The sequence below is a fragment of the Poeciliopsis prolifica genome, unplaced genomic scaffold, assembly GCF_027474105.1.
Source record: "Poeciliopsis prolifica strain line A6 unplaced genomic scaffold, Auburn_PproV2 SCAFFOLD036, whole genome shotgun sequence".
Lineage (NCBI taxonomy): Eukaryota > Metazoa > Chordata > Actinopteri > Cyprinodontiformes > Poeciliidae > Poeciliopsis > Poeciliopsis prolifica.
In genome coordinates this window covers 1,999,431-2,022,752 of record NW_026562411.1, presented here as the reverse complement: position 1 = coordinate 2,022,752, position 23,322 = coordinate 1,999,431, and the positions used below count along the sequence as shown (strand labels likewise).

The 23,322-nt window shown below is 39.5% G+C and overlaps 1 protein-coding gene across 1 annotated transcript in view; it reads left to right on the top strand.

Moving 5' to 3' along the window:
- Positions 1 to 23,322, top strand: part of tmeff2a (transmembrane protein with EGF-like and two follistatin-like domains 2a) — a 105,639-nt gene that overhangs the window by 71,790 nt on the left and 10,527 nt on the right. Inside the window, exons 5-6 of the mRNA XM_055052836.1 lie at positions 11,664 to 11,760; positions 22,410 to 22,558. Of these exons, the coding sequence (XP_054908811.1) occupies positions 11,664 to 11,760; positions 22,410 to 22,558 (246 nt within the window). The remainder of the gene's footprint in view (positions 1 to 11,663; positions 11,761 to 22,409; positions 22,559 to 23,322) is intronic.

Here is a 23,322-nt window from a genome sequence, read left to right as displayed (position 1 = left end):
CCAAACATGGGTGGTATGAACGGAGCCTAAATTTCATCACTGTTGGCACAAAAAGCAACAGGACTTATAATTGTTTTTTATTTGGTTGCTAATGGAGTCCAGAGTTCTGTGATGGACAGGTGACCCGACCCACCTGGTGACCCAACCCACCTGGTGACCCGACCCACCTGGTGACCCGACCCACCTGGTTTGATGCAGCAGTTTGATAAGCGGTTCAGTTAAAGTCTGGTGATGGATTCCTGAGAAAAGCTCAGAGCTTTTCTGAGCTCTGGCTGACCTCAGATCTGTGCTCGGCTTTCCGCTGACAAAAGAAGAAACTTCAGTCCAATCTTCTTAAAACTTAGAGACACAACTGCTATTTTTGACCTTTTTACCTTTAGTTAGGATTAATTCAAAGTTATTTATGTTACCTTTAAATATTTTAATACAAAAACGTCAGTATTTGCTGACCTAATTTGTTTTCTGACGTTAAAATCCTGATGGAATGAAATAATAATTTTGGCCTTCATCACAGTGATGTGGATCAGTAAATATTCCCCGGAACTGACGGGACGCGTCGGCGTTTGAATCATATCCCTCCGTGACGGCTGTCACTCCTGACTGGAGCGCGCTGAAACATGGAGGCCCATCGGCCGTAAATCCAGGCTGCCGCCGAAGCAGCCTGAGTTACGGCGTCGCCAAGTCAAAGACGTCCAGGAAGAATTTAGTGTCGGTGCAGCGGCGGCGTCAGAACCGATGCTGCATGCAGAACAGGACCTATGCTAATGCTAATGCTACAACTGTAGGGAATTATTATTATGAATAGTAAAATATTTGTTATGTATTTGCTGTAATTTTATTTTGCTTTTAAAATCTTTTCACATTTTCTCTACTTTTATTTTGTATTTTAAAAGTTTTTTGTCTTCAGATTTTATATTTTTAAAATCATTTTTTTAATATATTTATATATTAAACTAATTATATTGCATAACTTCCTATTTTAGATTTTTTAGTTGTATCTTAGATTATTTACTTTTGAATGTCATATTTTTTGCTTCCTTGAGATTTCTTTAAAAAATTCTTCAAATTACTTTTAATATTATTGCATTTTATTTCATTTCTTGAAGATTTTATTGATATATTTTGCTATTTTAATGAAAATTGTTGATATGGAGTAAAAGCGTATGAAGTTATCAGCAGCTTAAGCAGAACATGAAGGTCTGATCAGTTGGGCTGCAGGTTGCCGGGTCAGCCAGGGGTCAGATTACATCCTGGATTATAACATGTCAGATTATAAACCATCGTAGCGACGCTGTGGGTTCAGTCGGAGCCTTCGGTGGGTCTGATGTTCTGTCGCGGTGGCGTTCTCACGCAGGGAGCCCACTGCGCTCTGGATGCCATCATTACTTATATCTCAGTCATTATTGTTGCGCGCCTGATTCATTTTGTCGTTTGCGTCAGCCGTCGGCTCACATGTTGCGGCTCGGCTTCTCGCCGTCGGCCTGCCGACTGATAAATGACTTTCTGAAAAGCGATCCGGCCTCCTGCAGGAAAAAAGAAGAATAGAAATTGAATCCCGGCCTCTGCTGGCAGCCTCATCTGTCATCTTTTCAATATTGATGTCCATTATGTTTATGGATCGTTTGGCTGTCGTCTCGTCTCCAGCCCCGTTCGGCCACTGGGGGGCGGCGTTTTGATCGATAGCCGTCGTGGTTTAATTGTCAGCGCCGTCCGGTCGTAATGGAGCTTGCCGCGCGGCGGACAGATTACATCTCGGATGAGTCAGAGTTCAGCGCGCCGGACCCTGCGGGACGGATTCTGGGCCATTATCAGCGCCGCGGCTCGTGTTCATCACTTCCTGTATCGCCTTTCATGGATCACATGTCCTTTTACTGGAACACAACGGCGGCTCCGGCTAGATTTATCACACCTGCCAGCAGGAATAACTCAGTTTGGTCCTGCAACTATATTTATACGCAGTAATCTATTAGCCACACATGACCAAAAGTAGTGCATTTAAACAACAGCGGAGCACCTTCAGGAAGGGCGCCGAGGTGTTCCTGAGACTGCGTCTCCCTCGTTCATCATCGGCCTCAGCGGCCCACCGTCCACCACTTCCTGTGTGTCGAATCGGAGCTGGATGGACCAACGTAGGGAAACGAGCAGAACAGTCAAACAAATGAGAGAAAGCTGCAGAACCACGTGGGGTTTGGGCGGCAGCGTTCACTGCGCCTCGTCTCATCCCTCACCGCGCCGCTCCGCTGCTCCCCTGCGTGTTTGCAGCCAAGGTCGGAGCGGTCCTGCTCTGTTTTCCAGCTGTGTGTGGGCTTCATTCATCATCCGGGTGCTAGCATGCCCTAAATCTCTCCACCGTGTGCATGAGGCTGTGTTTGTGCGTTTGCTTTTGTCTTAAACTCTGTGATTTCACAGATGTGCCCCACTGTACGATACGAGTTATTATGCTGGGAGAATAATGGCTGCAAAGGAGAGAAAGGTTACAGTCAAGTTTATTTGTAGAGCAACATTTCAGCAAGAAAGTGCTTTACATCGTAAAATTATCATGCAGTCACCAGCTGTTAGTAATACTAACCAGATTTTTAAAAAACGGTTCAGATCTAAAATTTCTTTTTCAAGAGGGACCTGGCAACAATATCAATAATCAAACATTTTGACAAACGACGTCATCGAATATGTCAATATTCCACTTGCTATTGATCAGATCAGCTGTGACCAGGTGAGCATTGATTTAAATTAGCTCAGTGTTTCGGCTGTTTTACAGTTTTCAGGAAGTTTGTTCCAGATTTGCTTGTACAGCTGAAGATTTTTAGTGTTTTTTTGCAAATCTGCTCAGTGATTTATGAACGAACAGAAGCATTTTAAAGTCAATTCTCTGAATTAGAGGGAACCTGTTCAACTAATTTACATTTGCATATTTTTTATTTTTATCCATTTGTGTTTCTGAAGCTTCTAAAAATGGCAAAAGTGCTTAAAAAAACCCACCCTCACATTTTGTGGTAATAAATTTATATTTTCCAAAATTCTCTTAAGTCACGTTTCACTGTTACCTAGCAACCACAGCAGAACTCCAGCACGTTGGTTTTACTGCTGGGCTGTAAAAAGTGTTTTGTTCATAATAATAATAGTAATAATAATAAGATGTTATTGAATTTGTACATCCAAAACAAATGTGCTTTTCTGTTGGTTGTGCAGGAGGCTCTAATAATGCTTTTCAAAGAGGTAGGGTTGTATAATTGCACATCTGTTTGCAGCCATTTTGATATGTGAGAATAAACATCGAGTTGAGGGGGTGGCCAGCGGCAGCTTATTTGGATTTAAAGTGACAGGACGCCCTAACACAGCTAAAATTTCAAGATTTTGTGTAAAAAAAATGTCGTGAACATGTTTTGTATGGACCGTAGATTTATCCGAAGCTGTTCAGGGAAGCATAATAGGCCGCTGTTAGCAAATAAGAGGCAGACTCAGCCGTATGTGGTCAGCCGGAGGCGGTTTTTGGCAGCTGGTGCAGCCTTGGTCCGGTTTCAGTGGATCTATATCAGCTTGGCACATCTGGACACCGCAATCCGTCCCCCATTCTCCTCCACCGTCAGGTTGCCGAGGGACGGAGAAATCTGGAACGGATTGAGAGGGAGCTGCTTGTTTTTAAGTCATTACAGCCACGCCAGCGCTCCCACCACAATCTGTTCTGCTGGGATGGCTTTTTCAGGCTGCACAGCCTCCGCCCCCCTCCCTATATATCGGCAGGTAAACACTCGCCAAGATGTCATGGGAGTTTTTTCAGCATCCATAAAACAGTGACAGGTGAATCATCCCTGCAGCAGCGGCAGCAGCATCTCCCATCTCAGCCGTGAAACCCGGTTGTTCATTCGGAGAAGTCATTACGGCCGCCTCACTCCCCCGCCCTGCGGTCCTGACAGGTTCTGATGAACACCTTCTTCAGGAAAATTGTTGTTTGGGTTGGCTTTAAGCTTCTGGAATCTGAAGAAAATCTTTCTTCAGCGTCTTTTTAATTTTCCTCATTTTCAACTCACACATCACAAAATGAATCCCTGATTGGGTGAATCCGCTGCAGCTTTTTATTGAGATACAATAATAAAGTCACCAGAAAATCAAACAATAGTATTAGCATATTATCTCGTAGAAGCTAATGCACTTCAATCATACTTTTTATAATTGTCGTAGTTTTGTCTGTTTATTGACGAAATGTGTGTTGTTTGGTCATTTTAACCTTGTTTTGTATAACCTTTCTCTGTTTTTACTGGATACTCATATTGTAGCTAAAACAATTAGCAATTTGTTTCCTCGTTGACAAAGATGAAAAATATAATTTTGGCTCGTTCTGCTGCATTTACAGTCATGCTAATATTTATCATTATCAAATAGATTAATAAAAAACATAATATTTCAATCCCAACATCTGTTGTTGTTGTTTACACATATGCTACAACATAGCATGTCACTCTTAACAGGGTTGATTCTGTAGAACAGACCTTTGTCTCATAGTTTCAGTTGAGTTTTACGAATAGTTGTTGACTTGACCTAATTTAATCAGAGAAGAGCTTCGGTCAATAAACTTCAGTAGGTTTTACTGCATTACTTCAAAATAAGAGCATAAATGGAAGAATTTTTAGCAATCAATAAAAAAGAAATTCAAAACAAATGTTGAACAAAAGTTTGCCATGTCAGTAAATTTTTGACTGAATGTGCTAAACATTTTCAAAGCTAGCTAACGCGCTAAACAAAAATTAGCTCCACTATTAGTGGATGCTAAATGCTAAATCGCTAACCAGCCACGTTTCCAATCACCATAAAATTGTGTAATTTGGAATTACTGAAGTAAATTTACTAAATGGAAACAGTTAAGTTTAGAAAACTCACTTTTTTTCATAAGAAGTTTTTGAATTAAGTAAAATTTGTTTTTCGAAACGTCAACGGACAAAATGTTCACATTATTTCCAGATTTTCTTCAGTTGAATGTAGTTTCTCTGTAAAACCAAAGCCATTCAAATTGCATCTGTACTCCTTTAATTTTAACACAATTTACATGTTCGATAGTCCTTTAAATATTGCATTATATGTTTATTCCTTGGTCTCTACTGTTTGTTTTCTTTTGCACCTGTTTGTTTCTTGTTTTAAATAAACTTTCCTCAGTCATTACTGCTTCCTGAAGGATCCTCCAGGCGTTCAGCTCCGTTTTCTAGCATTTATCTGCTCCTGCTTCTGTTTACTTTCATTTTATGGAGGTTTTATGCAGCAGAAATTAAAAAACAGTTTTTTACTCCTTGATTTCCTACATTCAGGTTCTGAACCTGCATTTGGTGTCGAGGATCCGGCAGAATAAAGCTCACAGTGGATGATTCAAGCTGAGTAAAAATACTGCTTATCCTCAGGCTCTATGACTGCAATCTGCATACATTTACAGATGGAACCAAAATGGGAAAAGACTGGAGGAAAAGTATGAGTCAAGGTCAATGAGAGAAATACACAAAGAAAGTTGCTTTTAGATTCTCTAAACGTGTTTCCAAGAAACTTGCTGTTACGCTAACGGTTTATCTCTGTTACATAACAGGCTTAGCGGTTCATGAAGTCTGCTTTATTTTTTTGCTTTATTTTCACATTTTTTATTATTTTTCTGAATTACATTTTTTTCTCCATTTTACCCATTTCTATTAATCCAAAGGTATGTAATTAAGATGTGAATGAAAATGATAACAAATCAATAGCTAGGTAAATCTTTGCTGATATTCTGCCTCATAAATATAAAATACTGCTGGTTTTACAACGTATTAAAAACTGTTTCCCCCTCAGTTGTTTTAATAATTCAAACATTATTTGCAAAACTACAAATCTAGTTGTTTTTTGTTTGTTTTATTGTTTTTTAAAATAAAATCTCCCTTTTAAGCTGCTTTAGAGTTGAACTGAGTAGATTATTATTATTAATAGATAATAATAATCCAATATAATTGCGTAATAAATTAAAGTGAGGTTGATCATTTCCAGTCGCATTCTTGTTTGTTTTTGTTGTGTAAAGAGATGAATCCTGCCTTTTTAATTTAATTAAGCACCAAAAACTGCATTTGACACATTGGAAAGTTTACACTTTTTTTTTCCTTTTCTGAAAAATCCTAACGTTTAATTTTGCCCAGTTTTCCAGTCTGAGGCTAATGATGAATTATCGAATGGAGAGAGGAGAAAGAAGAGGAAATTTGTTGTTTTTTGCTTTGCAAATGAAGGATCTTCTCAATCTTATCCACATAATTTTGGTTTAGTTTCCACTGCAATCATGTTAGTTCACTTAATTTAAGACAAAACTTACTGATAAGTAACTTTTCAGAAAGCTCACTTAAAACGTGTCAAAATGTTGTTATACGTAAATTTATCTTCCAGTGCGAGTAGAACATTTTCATCAATATTAAAGAATTATTGATTTAAAACTAGTTTATATGTATTTCTGAACTAACAAGTGAACTAACTGGTTTGCACAAGACACTATAAATAATAAAAAATTTTTATCTAGTTACTGTCTTATTTTATAAATTAGGAAAAAATAAACACTTTAGATAAAAGGACAAAGGAGAAAACAGGAGGGGAGAGTTTAAAAAAGTGACCATGACTTTAAAAACAACTGAATAAATACAGAATTTTAGAAAAAATAAAAAAGAAATAATATATGTAAAAATTAACATAAATAAAATAAAAATTACCATTGTTGAAAATGATAAATACTTTATATTACTCTTTGAATGCAGTATTTGATTAATTAATTACTTTATCATGTTGTTTATTTATCTATATATTTCTTGCCAGTTTTGGCATGGTCAGTCCTCCGTACCTCCACTCTTCTTCTCACACACTCGCCTTCATCCGGAGCGACAGAGAATAGAAAAGGCAGAGAGGCGAGTGAAAAGCAGAAAAAGTGTCAAAAGTTGAAGGAAGCAGGTTCAAACCTGCCTGGACACTAAATTAGTTAAATTTTAAAAGAAAATACTTTATTTTCTAATTTAATATCAATATTTTATCATGAAAACTTTCAGTTGTAAAGTCCCGACCTGATTCCTGGATCACGATTTGCTGCCTTTGATTAAACGTGTTTACTGCTTATAAACAAAGAAAGAGCTTTTAATGGTTCAATCTATTTGTTTGGTGCAATAAACTGCTCTAATTCTTAACAATAAAGCCTAATGAGATCATTTTCTAAGCAATCTCAGTTTAAATTCAACCAGCTTAATTACTTGTCCATGCTCAGCAAATAAAGTGCTTTTCTTTGCATGCTGGAATAAATAAAACTAACATAAGGAGCAACAGGACGACATAAAGTTAGAGCTTAGAAACAAGCAACATAATTAGTTTTTCTTTATTCCATTAAATTTGTCTTGAATTTCATTTTCTAGAACTATAGAAAATATCAAATTATTAAGTTAAAACATAAATCCTTCATCATAGCTACTAATAGGAGTATAAATGTTTTTTTTATCTATTTCAAATAACTTACTGATATTTTTGTAATGAAATAGTTGTGTACTCGTTTTATATAAAAGTGTTTGTGTTGAGCAAAAAGATAGCAGCTTTCTGTTAAAAACCTATGATGAAAAATATCCAAATAGTCAAAGTGTCTTTCAGTAAGATCTCCTTTTTGTAAAATTGATTTGTAAACATATATTTTAAACTTTCAAGCTGTTATTATCTGTAACTGTTGAGTTATTTTGCTCTCAGATTTATGACCATTCAATCACTTCTCTGCACCATGGACCAAAGGATGAATTTAGCACTTTAGCATTTACTACTGCTGAATACAGTGTAGCATTTTAGCATTAGCTAAAATTTGCTACTGCTTTTAGCAACTGCTTTTTTGTGATGTCAATAAATCACATACTAAAGTTATTATTAGGTGAACCGAGAAAAAACAATATGTGTAAATTACTTTAGCATTAGATAAATACACTGTTTGTGGCAGCATTAGCTATTGCTAAATACTGGTGTAGCGTTCAGTTTTAGCAGAGCTAATGTTTAGAATTAGCGCTTTAGGTTTACCGCAGGTTTCTTTTTAGTTAGCAGTGTCTACCGCTGATTGTTTTATTTAGTTATGGAAAAGGAAATCACCTGTAGATTACCTTAAAGTTGCCTCGGCTAATTCAGACAGTCACTGTAGAGCCAGAACCTAAAAATATCCAGAAATAACAAACTGCGCCTAGTTCAGCAGAACAGGTCGGGTTCAGGGGAACCTAGAAACTCAGCAGAACCACCGTTCAACCCGCCGCTTCCACCCCCGTTCCCACGGCAGCTGTCGCCTGCTTGGGTCATGGGAGACTCTTGAAACGGTGAAAGATCAGCATAGATTATAGACCACGGTTCCTGTAAGGTGAGGCAGATACTGCCTGGTACGACATCATAGGAAGATATGCTGAAAAATAGAAATAAAAAGCTGTTTTCTGGTGGTTTATTCGCCGCTGAGGCACTTTCTACAGCCTGTAAAATTACAGGAGTAATCTGTTTTTATTTTAGCCTTGACTTTGCAAAACTTCTCTATTTTCTCCCTGAGCTCCAGACTCATGTAGCAGATTGTTTCTCTAGTAATCTCCTCCCTACGTCTGCTTAGCTTGCCGTTTCAGAGAAGTGGACTTTGGATGGACCCCTCCATGCGAGAGCTTCCTTGTCTTAATTTAAGTGGTTGAATATTTTTTTGGCCTGAATATTTCACCAAGAGAGTCTTGATGGCCTGGACTTTACTTTTCCCTTCTGGTTTTCCAGGATTTGCCTCCTTCTGTAGATTGTTGGTCCTGGCTGACTTCCTTATTAAGGAAAATCTGCAACGTTGCCTTCTGGTGATAAAAATCGTCTTACTTCTCTTGGACAGCTTCCTCTCACTCTCCTCTCCGTCTGTCTCTCAATTAATATCAGTTAAATGCAACCTGAGTTGATACAGAATTACTTTTCAAAATTATGATGTAAGAAAACAAGCGACCAAACCACATCAGGAAACTTTTAAATATTCCAATTTAGTCACTTTAGAGGTTTTTCATTGTTTCAGATCAAACCACAGCACCTTGATCTGTGTCATGCAGGGATGGACACACTGCTTATCCTCTAATGTGCTAATAGCAGAGCTCATTGTTGGTTCAGCATTTAGCTTTCTTGCTAACTTTGAAAACTTTTAGCACTGTTAGTTTCCCCGAAATGTATTTTCTGAATAAAGTTCTGATTCATTTGGCAGTTTTACAAACTTTCATTTGAATAAAGTTCAACACGATCCAAGTTTTCGTTTGAGCCACCAATTGCTACAAGCGAGGTCATTACAGTACCACCTCGTTATCTCACTGCTGCTAAATGCTGCTGGTTCATACCAGACATAACAAACTGTCAGCCTTCCAAAAACTTTCCCTTTTGTCTCAACAGAATATTTTCCTGAAAAGTTTTTAGTCAGTGTGATTTTTGACCTTAAAGCTGCAGTATGTAACTGTAAAAAAAAAAATATATATATATATATATATATATATAATATATATATATATATATATATATATATATATATATATATTTTTTTTTTTTTTTTTTTTAACATATTTATTGAAATTGTCACCATGTTATGAGATAATTTGGGGAATAAATTGTGTTCCTTCTCCCAGTGCAAACTAGAATCAGCCAATCAGAGCCAAGAGCCAGGTCTTCACGCTGTTAATAACCCTCTGTGTAGCTCTTTGCTACGCTACAGCTAGCATAGTTGGTCATGAATGCTAAGACTAGTTAGCATAGCCATTGATACAGGGTAAACATTCTTCCTGTAACTGTAGTCGATCTGCCATTAGCACATTTAGCAGCAAGTACATGAGTTTGATTTACTGCGCTAATCCCTGCCTCCTAGCTCTGACTGGTTATTTCTGATCAGGAGTGGATTCACAGATCATTTGTCACATATCAGACAGTTTTAACACATATGCAGAAAAGATATTTTGGATGAGTTGTAATCAGTAATTTTCCCTTCCAGGGAAGGTTAAATCTACTTCCTGCCATCAGAGAGGTTGTAGTTGGATGATTTCTTGAATAACCCTGACTGAAATCAGTAAAATTAACCCAAAAGCTTAGAAATCAGTGTTTTCGGAAAACCTTTATTTTTTTCTGTGAACTGAGAGGATGAGGCATTCATGCTCCACTGGTCGGCCTCGGCTTCACACCGGGTCATCTTGGCGGTTCTGTGACCTGAAAGGTGAAGCTGTGAATACTGAACGTAAATCTTTCTGCATGACTGCAGGCGTCCAGCTCTCAGAGGACGCTCTGCCTCGGCATCGTGGCAGACAGAAGAAAAAGAGTTCAAAATCAGCTAATCAGGCTGCGACTCGACGGAAACAAAGTCACTCCTCTCTCTCGTAGAAGAAAGTAAACTCTCCTGACTTTGACTTTAAAATCAGACTGAACTCAACCTGGTGAGCAGAAAACAAGGTTACGCTGCGCTAATGGCTCTCTGTCAGTCCAGCGCGTCACAAGGGATCACAAAAAATAACACCAGTAGAGGCGACACTGGGGAGCGCTACGAGGTGGCGCTGGTTAGAGAGATTAAAGATATGACACGAGGAAATGATGCCAACTTCCACCTCTTCCTGTCGTCCTTCCATGTTGCTCTCCTGGGTCCCAGCGAGTTAAAAATAGAGCTTGTTTAATAGAGAAGAGGAGTGGACTCCACTGCAGAGAGAGAATGCAATTTGAGATTGGCCAGATTGCTTTTACTCCTCCTTTTCTTTTCCCCGTCCGCCACTCAGGAGGCGCGCCGCGCGCTGCCGGGGCCCCTAAGCTGCAATAAGCCCGACGGCCGCCGCTGCGCTTGCAGCGCGATGAAATAAAAGAGGGACTCAGGAAAGATCAGCTGGGATTTGAGAGTTATAGATGAGAGTCAGGTGAGGAGGAGGAGGAGGAGAGATGAAGGAGATGCTTCAGATGGGATGTGACTGGATGTAAATGCAACAAACCACTGAAAGGTGGGAATCATTGTTGGTAGAAACTAAAGAGTCTAAATAGGAACATTTCAGTAGGCCTGTCACAATAAATCAATTAATCAATCTCACAAACAATTAAGACAAGCTTAATAGCTTCCATTTACATAATTTATCGTTTTGCTGTTTTCTCTCTATCAAAACTGGTCCTGTGTTTTTATGGTCAGTTTTGTTTACAGACTTTGTGATTCATTTTTCTGGCCGATTGCCAATCTTTAAAAGTCTGGTAGTCCAGTCAATATTTTGGGACCAGTAAGTCGGTGCACCGCTAATTTTATTTGTGCTTTCTTATGTTTATGTATTTTGTATATTTAAAATATCTCCCTGTTGCAGGGTTAAATCTTCATTAAAACAGAGTTTGATCACTGACGATGTGCCATTATTATCATTATATTTATGGAAAATGGTTTCTGAATTTTTGGCAGAAATTTGCTCCTTTTTTTTCTATTTATTTGCAACGGTTTATAAAACACCGTCATAAAAATTATGTTTTAGATCAACAATGATTATCAGGAGAGTTTTGGCTCACATGGAAAAACGTTTGCACACCCAGTATTAAATTAAATGTCCTTTACTGTAAGTTCCTCTGCAGCCGGCTCTGGTTTAATCTAGCGACCTTGCCTCTCACAATATGGCGGCCTGTGTGGTGGGAACCGTCACACATGCTCTTGTTTTGTGTTTCAGGAGGTGAAGGTTCAGCTGAGACGGGCCAGAAGGAGACGTCCACCTGCGACATCTGCCAGTTCGGAGCGGAGTGCGACGTGGACGCCGAGGACGTTTGGTCAGTCCGAACTCTTCCCCCTCCAAACCGCCCGACCCGGCTTCTGACTCTTTTCAAAAACACGTTCAATCAAATCAGTCCAAATATAGCCGTTCGCCTCAAAGAACTGGAAGCGTCGCTCCTCTTGTCTCCTGCGCTGAGCCGCCCCTGAACACCCAGTGAGGGTTTTTATTGCATGGCTGACCATTTCATTTAACCTCAATTACCAGAGCAGGGCCGGGAGAGAAAGGAGATTTTCGCTTATGCTGGAAATCCAATTACTCTCCTTACAGGACTTGGCAATGTCAGAGCAAAAAAAAGAATAATGTCTTGGACTCGCACGGGAGAAACTAGTTCAGTGATGAAATAACATTTGTTGAAGGTTTAACCATTTCCTGCAGGTTCTCCAGCCTTGTTGTGTCAGAAACTACTGGAATCAGCAAAGAAATCCCAGCTGGAAATTAGGAGCGCCCTGAGAGTATGACTCCATCAAACGGCTTGATGTAATGGAGAGATAATGTACCCCAGTGTGCAATAACCATAATGCCAAGGAATGGCTTCATGATGCATTTTGAGCCTCGTTGCTAATACTAAACAGCCGCCCTCCTCCCGATGCCACCCACTTTTGCAAATGCTCTGTAACACGCCTCTAAGACCCAAAAATTGATTTAATGGCACTTTCCAAATTCCCGGCGGGGGAATTTATCCAATCACTGCAGGACGGAGTTGACGGTTTGCGCACATAAAACTGAAACACTGAAGAAAATGGAGCCTCAATCTTACCTGAAATACAGACATTTACACAGAGCAAGTCAATAGCATTTAGAAAATCGAATTTGACATAAATATTATAACAGACATGAATATTTCAGCGTTTCCTCGTGTAAAAGCAAAACTACAAGTGTTTAATGTTTAAAAGCCCCAAGGTGTGTTGATGGGAAGGTTTCTGGTGGATAATCAGGGAGGTAATTGCGACCCGACGGTGGGTGATTTTCCTGAAACGGCAGCCAACGGCGGCTGCAGCGCGAGGCTGTTTTGATTAAAATGACAGGTTAGTCCAATCAGACGGCAGCTGATTTTAATCAAACACGCTGTCAGTTAATCACACCATGATTGGAGAGAGGTGGCTATAATCAAAAACCGTCTTATTTTTACACAAACAGCCCACATTAATAAACAGTTTAGTTCTTAAAGCAACTTTTAAAGGAGGAATGCAGCATTTTGTTGGTGCCTGAATGAGCAATTATTAGTTTCAAAGGGGTGTTTTAGCTTTTTTGTTCTGCTTAAATGGTTTTTCCAAAGAGAGTAATTAACTTCCAGAGTGCTATCTGCAATCCCTGGAAATCCAGGCTGCGCTTTAATCTGCTCTGGTCAGAAATATGCATCCACTCATCATGGCCAAGAATGTCTAATTTCTTTTATTTCATGATTTACGTGAAATGTTCCTTTGACACAGTGGAACGATTACACGGCTTACAGCTGCAGCCGTTTTTCAAGAAGAACTGGGAACTCATACTGCAGTGCTACCTGCTGCGCTACTGCTCAGCAAAGGCTCAATATATCCATACCACCAATAAAAGATATGCTAGCCATCAGCAAACCTCTGGCTCAATATCCAACCCACCTCTAGATATTATTTAAATGGTTTGTATTTAAGTCACGGAAAGTTGAAGTTTTATGGAGGCTTTGGTATCATCTGTTCTAAAACCAGCTTCGATGTGTTTGGGTTCATTATCCACAGTAGTGGTCACAGTCCTGCTAATCGGCTAATGGCATTAGCATTCAGGACACTTACATTCCCATAAAACAATTTTTGCACATAAATTCTAAAGTGTTATCTTACTTGAGTACCTTCTAAACATCTGTATTGAATATTTGGCTTTTGTCTGTTTCTTGTTAGCATTAGCTTCAGCTAAATGGGATGCTGATGTAGCATCTTGGCATTTTTGCTAACTTTGAATGCATCCAGTGCACCTAGCTTTCCCACCAGTCGTTATTTCTAGATAAATTCAAAAGTGCTTTCTTACTTGAGTGTGTTTCTAATCATTGGTGTTGAAAATTTGGCCTTTAACTGTTTCTTCATTAGCATTAGCTTCAGCTAAAAGCCATGTTCATAAAGCACTTTAGCATTTTGCTAACTTTGAAAACATTTAGCACATGTAGCTTCCCATAAATTAGCTCTAGATAAATTCAGAAGCGCTAAACAACTTTGCTCTTTTGTAGATTTCAGTCGAATAAAGTTGGTGATTGATTGCTAAGAATTCTTCAAGTAACTTGACATTTATATGTATGCTCTTATTTTGAAGTGTCACTTCCTCTCTTCTCTCTTTTTTCAAGAAACTTTATTGAGAAAATGGCAAGTACACAACAAGCAAACAAATTAAGCCAACAGAAGAATTTAGTCCTTTCGCGCTTTAGTGCAGGTAATACCTTCACAGTCTGGTGCTTTTAGTGGATGTGATGTTTTTGGTTAGTGTTGTAGGGTGAGCATGGTGAAGCCCATCAGATTGATGCCATTGTTTTTACTCTGATGTTGTGCATAATGGCTGCTGGCGTCTGTCTTGAGGGTGAGCTGTAAGAATGGCATGTTAATGTTAGCGCTGTGTGCTAGCTTTTAGCTTCTTGAGGACATACCCATACTTTTTGGTGTTGTTTTTCCCATTTTTGTTTTGGGGGAACACATTCAGTGATGTTTTTAGCACTAGCATTAGCTAACCTACTAATTACCTTTAGACATTGTTTATAACATTTGTTCATCCATATTGTCATAACATTTTCTGGCTAGACAAATCTACTGTTGTTGACATATTTTAATCAATTTGAGAGAAAAAAGTTTCTGCACCAATAGATAATCGTATCTCTGCTGTCAAACAACAAAAATGTCAGAACATGGTGGAGTGGATCGCTCTGCAGCCTGGAAAGGGCCGGATTATTTAGATAAAATCGATTATTTAGGGTTGTATAGTCACGTTTCTGTGCAAATTTTGACATGTTTTCACCATTTTGTGAAAAAGGACAGTTTATAGAGACCCGTTAACCTTTGAACTCTGTAATACTGGGAGAGAATGTCACTCAGGCAATAGTCAAACACCTGATTGCAACTGGCCCACAATGAAGCCCCACTTTACAAGTCCTTATTTTCAAACCTAATTCTTATGTTTATCCATTTTGACAGCATGAAATAACCCGTGTTTGCCTGCTATAATAAAAGGTTATGCCTGGTCAGGAGAAAATTGTCATTTCAGTCCATTCTCTCCCCAAAGCATTATTGATTCAATTCGTCATCATTTGTGATTCACCAGAAAATGAATATTTTTCCGTCTCTTGCTTCATGGACTCAGATAAAGAAAAATGTCCTGAGTGTTGTGGTGAAGATACCGCAGCGCTGAGTGAACCTCATTTGGCAGAACGCTTCACAGCCTTTATCTGCACTCCGCCCTGCTATAGCTCCTATTCTCTGGAGCCGAGCAGCGGGCAAAAGAAACACTAATTTGCCCCAGAGGGATCAATAGAGTGTCACAAAATCCCATTTAGATCCATTTGTGGTGTAAAACTGTAATTACCCACAAAAATCTATGCTTTCAAACCCATCAATAGCGGCCATCATTGTTGATGGAATTAAAGGAGGTTGCTTGGCGGTGTGGAAGCTGCCGCTGGACCTCCTGAGGCTTCAGGCCCGCAGATGTGTCCAAGACTTTTCTCTGGATGTTAAGTGAATTTAAAATAAGGTTGGAGGATGGAAAACTGCCTTTGCTGTCAAGTCTGCTTTTCTTTGCAGCTCTTTCTGGGTCTGATGTTTGTGTTTTTATAACGCCTAATGAGTGTTTGTCAGAAAATGATTCAAGCAATATTTTCTCTCTGTTCAATGGGAGATGTGAACATTTGTTGTGTGTTTTAGCTGTTTGTGTCTGTTCGGCCCTTCTTCTCCACAAGTTGTTGGTCAACAGATTTGGCTGTTTTGTGAGCTTTCAGTTGAATAAAGTTCAACACGTCTGTTTAAGTTTTGTTTACCAACTGTTAAAAATCCTTCAAGTATTTACCGTTTATACTCGTGCTCTTATTTTGAAGTAGGCTTTTTATGCTGCAGTTCCATTTCCTCTTCCCCCCATTCATTTTCTTCCACCAAAAACTTTATTTAAAAAACACAGACAAATAAAATAAAACATAGCAGCTGAAAACAATGAAATAGAGCATAATACCAGGTCTTTCAGGGCAGATATAACTAAAATCTGAAGTTAAACATCATGTTGGTGTAGTGCTTAACTGTTATCCTTTAAGTGATCTTACAGACAGTTTTTATTGTCAGATTGAAGTTAGCTCTTTAGCATTTTTAGTTGCTTTCTAGCTCACCACTGCTCAAATTGATACTATTGCTTTTACTCCAGATCCGTTCATACCGGCTGATCGTGTGTTCAGCTGAGTGTTTGGTTTAATTTGTTGACTAACAGGCTGTTTTCCTGCTGATAATAAAAGCAGGTTTAGACTCACGACCTGGAAAGCTAATTAACTGTAACACCGGTGGAAGCGTAAAAAATCTCCAGATAAAAGAAGAAATGGCGGCTGGTTTCTGGCGTCGGGGCGGATTGTTGATTGGTTGAGGATGAGCAGACCTGAAGCCAAGTGAAATCAAACTTCTCTGCGCAGACAGCCCTCAGGTGAGGTAGAAAATAAAATCAGAGAAGAAGATCCACGGAGGAAAGACGGAGAAACATGATGTTTAAATCAACACAGCTGGAGCACAGCACTCATCCCCAGACATTCATTTATTTCTTACTGCAGCTACAATAAAACTTTGCTTACTACAAATTGAATTTCTATTTTTGGAGGCGCTCACCTGGCAGTGACACCTCAGAAGGAGTTATCCCCCGCCGCTGCAGACAAACAAACTCATCTGATCGTTTTTCCCTCTGAGCTTCACCCTGAAGTCATGTCGCATCTGAAACCTGAACAGTCTCACATTGATCTCCGTGTTTCAGCGCCGCTTTGAAAAACTGCTTATTTTCTAAGTTTTCCTGCTCAGTTTGAAGTGATGCATTAAAAAACTGGGAATTAAATCAAAACTCTGCTACTTCTCAGCAGCTTCCTTTGCTTCCTGAATCGTTTAAGGCAGAGGACGGCAACCCAACATGTTGAAAGATCTATATTGGACCAAAAATACAAAAAACAAATCTGTCTGGAGCCACAAAAAATTTAAACCCTTATAATGTAGGCATCCCAGGCTTTAAGTGTTTATATGAGCTGTTTTAGCCTATTATCAAAGGACATAATTATGATTAAGTGTTTAGTTTCCTTGCAGTGCGTCCTGGAAAGAATGAGGCACCACGTGCCTTTATGTTTACCTTCCGATCCAATATTAATGTTTGTTGCATTGATGAAATAAAAAAAATACTATAAAAATCACTAATGAATTTGTAAAAACAACCACATTGTTATTAAATATATGTGCCTATGTGGCAGAATTGTGTTCTTAGGTGTTTAAAGTGTTTAAAGTGACGTCACTGGACGTCACTGTTACATCTTACATCGGGCTTGGAAGATGTAACTTTCATCTTCACGCGGCGGCTAATGTAATATGCCTTCCCTGGAAATGTCTTTCCACATTACCGTATTTTGTGGACTATAAGACGCTATGTTTTCCCCCCACACTTTGAACCATGCGGCTTATAGCTGAGGTGTAAAATAAAAAGGGATTCAGTGCTTTGCTTCTAATTGTCAACACTCCAAAAACTAGACAAAAGATCAGGAAAAAGTTTTGATCAAGAAAAAAATATCGAGGGAGAGGGAAGGAGATCAGCTATGCTAGCTTGACTATGACAACCTTAACATAGGCGTGATGTGGAATTCTTTGTGTTTTGGTTCAGTTAAACATAAAACAGGCGACTTGACAGATCATCAGTGGGGCAGGTGTTCAAATTAACTAACCTAAATTAGCTAATAGCAGCTAATCTGCCACGGTAATCAGTGATTAATAATCACAAAATAAACATCAAATCTGAAAACATAAAACTAACGGATTGAGTGTTCTGTGTGAGAAATGTCTGGGTGTTTCCTTACAGTAAAAAAAACACCCGAACATAAAGTGTTTGGAAACAAAGTGGCATTGTTGTCAGTTGCTATGCCAACGAGTCTGCCAGCTGACACAGACAGCGAGAAAAAGGAGAACCGGAGAGGAGAGGTTCTGAGTCGCTCTTTTTCCAACATCTACAGGTTTTATTTTATCAGTTTATAATGTGAAACAGTTTTATCAATAGAAACAAAATAGAAAATAATCAGCCTAGAAAGTTAAATAACCATGAAGAGTATGGCAAATGTAAAAAGTATTGTGTTTATTTCATTGTTGTTCAGTGGAACAGAAATAATTCACCATAATATTATTTTATGTTTGACATTAGGGCAAAAAAGAAAACTTTGGTCCTGTAAATACTTTCAACTTGGGGATTTTGTCTCTGCACTAAGAGTTTGGACACCACTTCTCTAATCATGCCTGCTTTTGCTTTGTGTGTTCATTATGCTGCAGGAGCTACAACAAAATTGCTGCTTTATGTTTTTTTTCCACCAGCGATAAACAGCACTGTGTCCCTGATGGCATTAAAATTCAGTCTTATGCTGATTACAGTAGTTCCTGGGAGATGAGGGATAATAATTATGTTTAATAAAATCCAGGCTGCAACATTTTCTCCATGCACAGATGTTTTTAAAAATGTGGATTTAAATGATTCAGTGTCAATGTCTTGCAGCCTGCTTTAGGAAACAGAAATGATGACGACACTGCAGAACATGATGAAGATGTTCCTCCAGTAAAACTGAGAGAGAAAATATTTTCTGACAGACGCGATGATACCGAGACCTCACAACATGAGAAGGAGAACGCTGTGGTTTATCTCATTTAATTTATTAATGTGTTAATTAGTTTGATTGATTAAGTAGGTTTCATAGAGCCAAGAATTTACCTTTATTATTTTATTCCAACTCTAGTCAGTTTGTTTATACAGTGGTTCGGCTGACTGAACTCTGGTCCGCCTCCAAACTTCGGTCTCGGTTTGGTTTAAGTTAAATTTGGTTCGGTGTGAATGCATGTTAACGCCAAGCGGACCAGAGACCGCTCCAAAAGTAGGAATTGGACTATAACACAAGGTAGGCAATGCTAAGCTAACAAACATATTAGCTTAGCATTAGCAGAAGAAATGGCTTATGGTCCTTAACCAAAGACAAAAGAGAAATCCTACAACTGCTAAAATCTGACGCCACTCTATTTTTGTTTTAATTTCGTTGCTCTCAGTGTCTTCAGAGGTTTTTGTGTCGTTTCCTTCAGTGGTTCTTGGGGCAGCGCCCCCACAGGCCAGGAGGGGAACAGATTGCTTGAAGGGTTTGGAGCGTTTGACTTGGTGCAGTGACAACGAGAACCACAGCAGCTGGAAATGTGACAAATGTTAACTTTGGCCCCAATTGAACCAGTTCTAATAACTCTAACATAGAAACGGTTCTCCTTTTTTCTGACATGCTGTATTCCAACAATAGTCCCTGGACTATTAGAGTTTAACGTCGCTCAGCAAGCAGCAGCATTCGCCCGCATGTCATGTGGCTGTTTATCGGATGTTTTCTATTCACCTTCTCCTTCTTTTCCCCCCGTTTTGCTGCGTCTCTCTCTTTTCTCTCGCTCAGTTTTCCACAGGATTACAGTGAAATTTGAGGCAGAGGATTATAAAAAAATCAATGCAGTGTTCAGTTGCAACTGGGTTTGCTGCTGGGGATTTGTACACAACATGGAGCAGTTAGTGGGAGACGGCGGCTTTTCTGGCTTTTCTGCTCGGTGTGTGTTGGCGTGTGAAACGTGGCTGAAATGTGCGTAAAGCTGCCTTTTTTAGCTGGGAGTCTGCAGACCGTCGGGGGAGGAGGGAGGCTTTGATTGCAGGGAAATCACTGGGAACTAATCAATACGACACATCCTGCTAAGAAACTGTTCTCTCTCACACACACACACACACACACACACACACACGGTGCTTTTCTACACATCATTCTCTGATAACGCCCGTTTAACACCCCCCACCTCTCCGTACCGATCCACGAACATGCAGAGGAATGGGAGCGAAGGTGCTGCTGAAACACGGAGTATCACCAGGCGACTCGTGTGTGTGTGTGTGTGTGTGTGTGTGTGTGTGTGTGTGTGTGTGTGTGTGTGTGTGTGTGTTGGCGCACTGCAGTCAGGTGGTACCATGCCTATTGTGGAGACAGTGAGAGGCCTGATTAAAAATGTATGGAGGCTCTCAGGATGGAAGGCTCCTCTGTGACGGGATTAAAGCGCATGAATACATACATATGATGATGATGGTGATGAAGCTGTGGCTTGTCATCTATTTTTAACTGATGGAGAAATTTCTTTCTTTGAGGTTAGTCGCTTTGATTTGTATGGAAGAGGATTAGAACCGCCGAAAATAAATAATTCGGGTTTCAATCTCAGAATATTGACATTTTTCATCAGAATTTGGATTCTTATCTCAGAAATCTGACCTTAATCTCTTTCTTTTTCAGATTTCTGATTTCAATCTCAGGATTTTGAGAGGGGGGTCGAGGAGAGAAAACGTAAACTTCTCTGTAAACACGTCAAAATAAAAGCATGGATATAAACGTCTAACTACTTGAATAACTTTTAACAGTCAATAACCAAAACACATGTTGAACTTTAGTCACTTTAGAGTCTTTAGCGGAAGCAAACATTTACAAGTTAGCTAAACAGACGATTAGCTCCTATGTTAGCGGATTAGCTTAAGTGTTGTGCAGCGCCACAATTTAAAGACAAAAGAGGCTGTAAATATATACATATATACAATAAAAATAAGTTTAGAAAGCAAATTTAAAAAGCAGTTTTTATTATTCACTGGTCAGTAATGTAAAGCCGTCTTCACTCTGGATTGAGACACTTTTTGGTCTCAACTCTGTAAAACCTTCTGAGCAGCACTGGAAAATGTGTTTTCAATTTAGAAGGTTGTTGTGATTTTACCTTTCTGGTTTTCCAGTCGCCCTGCCGCGTGCGTGTGTGCGTGTGTGTGCGTGGGCGTGCGTGTGTGTGCGTGGGCGTGAGTGTGAGGTCCGGCGCCCACGGGGGCGTGTATGCAGACGTAGCGTTACTGCGGCGCTCAGACTCAGGTGACAGTTATAATTACAGAATCAGGCTTTCTGTCAGGGGACGGCTGTAATTTCTGCTGATCAGGTCGAACACAACAGTCAGTTGCCCATTTCAGCCACACACACATTCATAAACGCACTAAAAGACGAGGCTGTTCCTCCCTGAACCGTCAGCAAAAACTGCTTGGTGAACTTAATTATTTGTAGCCAAGACTTAGAAATTAAGAAATGACAGGATTTTATGGAAGGATATAAATTATCTCCATGAAAACCAGCGCTGTGTTAGCTTAGCTACTAGCAGCAGTAGCTAATCTCAGGAATCACTTATTAATAACTGCAACGTAAACATCAAGCCTAAAAACATAACAATGTAACGGACTGAATATTCTGTGTGGGAAACGTTTGAGTCTTTCTTGGTGTTGAGTCCCGATGTATAAAGCGGCGTTGTTGACAGTTGCTATGGCAACGAGTCTGCGTGGCGTTGCTGAAACAGAGAGCAAAAGAAAAAGTGGTTGAGTTGTTCTTTAAAGGTTTTTCTGTGTTATCTTTCCCTTTGCTGTGGCCCAGCAAGTCAAGTTGGCAGCGAGTCTCATTTTTCTCCACATAATGTTTTACTGCTGGAGGTTCAACACCATCAGCCACAATCTGTCAGCCATCTGGAGCCAGTTTATTCATCAATATTCAGGAAATGCTCCACTATTTGATCAAGTTGTAATTTTTCTGTTAATCTTGAAGTTGTTGTGCTGACATTTTAGCCCTTAGCATACATCATCTGTCATCATCTGTATGAAATTTATGGAAACTAGACTCCCTGCAGTATTTTCTGGTACTGTTTTTAGATCTGAAATAAATGTTTCTCAAATAAAGTCTATTCTTAAATCTGTATTACTGGATCTCAGTCACAGGACACAAAAAAGTAAAAATCTCAGAGAACTTTGTAAACATTATGCTCACAAACAACACCCTGCTGCTGAAGTCCAAAATTAAGGATTATTTTTGTCCAAAAAGTGCCTTTTTTATCTACTATGTTGCCTTTTAATTAGTCTACGTTGTTTTGGGGTGACTGTATTTCCCTCCCTATATGCAGCTCTAAAGTGATTTTTCAGTCCATTTTGCGCCATTACATTATAATCTTTTTTCATTTGGACTTTTCTTTATGTTATCTAATATAAAAGTTAGAAGTTGAGTGACCACTCTTTGTCCCAAAGTTAAACTGTACAGCTCTGCTTAAATTGTACAGCCTTGTTATCGCCGGTTCTTTCATCGTTAATTGCCTTCTGAACACCATTTGTCTGTCAGCCTTCTGGCGCAACTGGTCCCTCTTCGCAGAGTTAAATTCGTTTTTCTGTATTGTATGAAACCCGAATGAGCTGAAACACGGTCCAAAGTCCTGCCTGAGTTCAAGCTGTGCTGCTTTTCCCCTCTAATGCTTTCAACCTCATAGTCAAACACTGTGCAGAATCCAAATTCATCCTTTTAAAGATGCATCAAGGCGGAAAGGAGCAGAAAAGAGCAGAGTTGTAAGATGATTTCTTGCTCTCCAGGTGCGTCTGCAACATCGACTGCTCTCACATCAGCTTCAACCCGGTGTGCGCCTCCGACGGACGCTCCTACGACAACCCCTGCCAGGTGAAGGAAGAGTCCTGCCAGAAGCAGGAGCGCATCGAAGTCAAGTACCTGGGCCGCTGCCAAGGTCCAACGCTCACACACAGACGCATGCATGCAGTCGCAGTGAGAGGCGACAAAACACTCAGACACAGAGAGGGAGGCTCGTCTGCAGGAGCAGATGCTCACTTCCAAACAAAAAACAAAGAAAACATGATTCTGTGGATTCTACTTAAAGGGGCAGTATTACAAGTAACTGAAAAATGCTGCATATATCATGTCTCTTCAAGAAACTCCTGCTCTTTCTGAGGCTCCGCCTTCAGGAAGTCATTCCAACATGGCTCCTCCATTAACGCTTCAACAACATTTTTAGCACCTCAGACGTAGCTTCTATAATGAGCTCAGCTAATTGCTGCTGGCTAGTCTGAAGGAGTTGAGAGGGGGAGGAGTTTCAGCTCGAAGGCGGAGCCAGGTCCACCCATGTGTTTTAACAGCTGAATGGTTGCCAGGGAGATTAAAGGATTTCTTAAACATGGATGTAAAAATCAAAACAACACTCCAGGTTTATTTTTGATGAAAGTAACATTTTAACATGACGTAAAGATACAGAAAAGGTTGTTTTTACTTGATATCAATCACTCCAGGATGTTAAGATGGTTTTTTGATTGTTGCAAACAAAAATTACACATTTTGCAAATTCTGTGTGATATTGGAATTTTATACAAATAAATATGCACACCTCTAGTTTTTAGCTCATCCAAACTCTGCAGAAAGACAGAGACTCTAATCCCATCCAACCTTCTCATTGCACAACCCTTAATATTTAACACATCCTTTTAAAGATGCATCAAA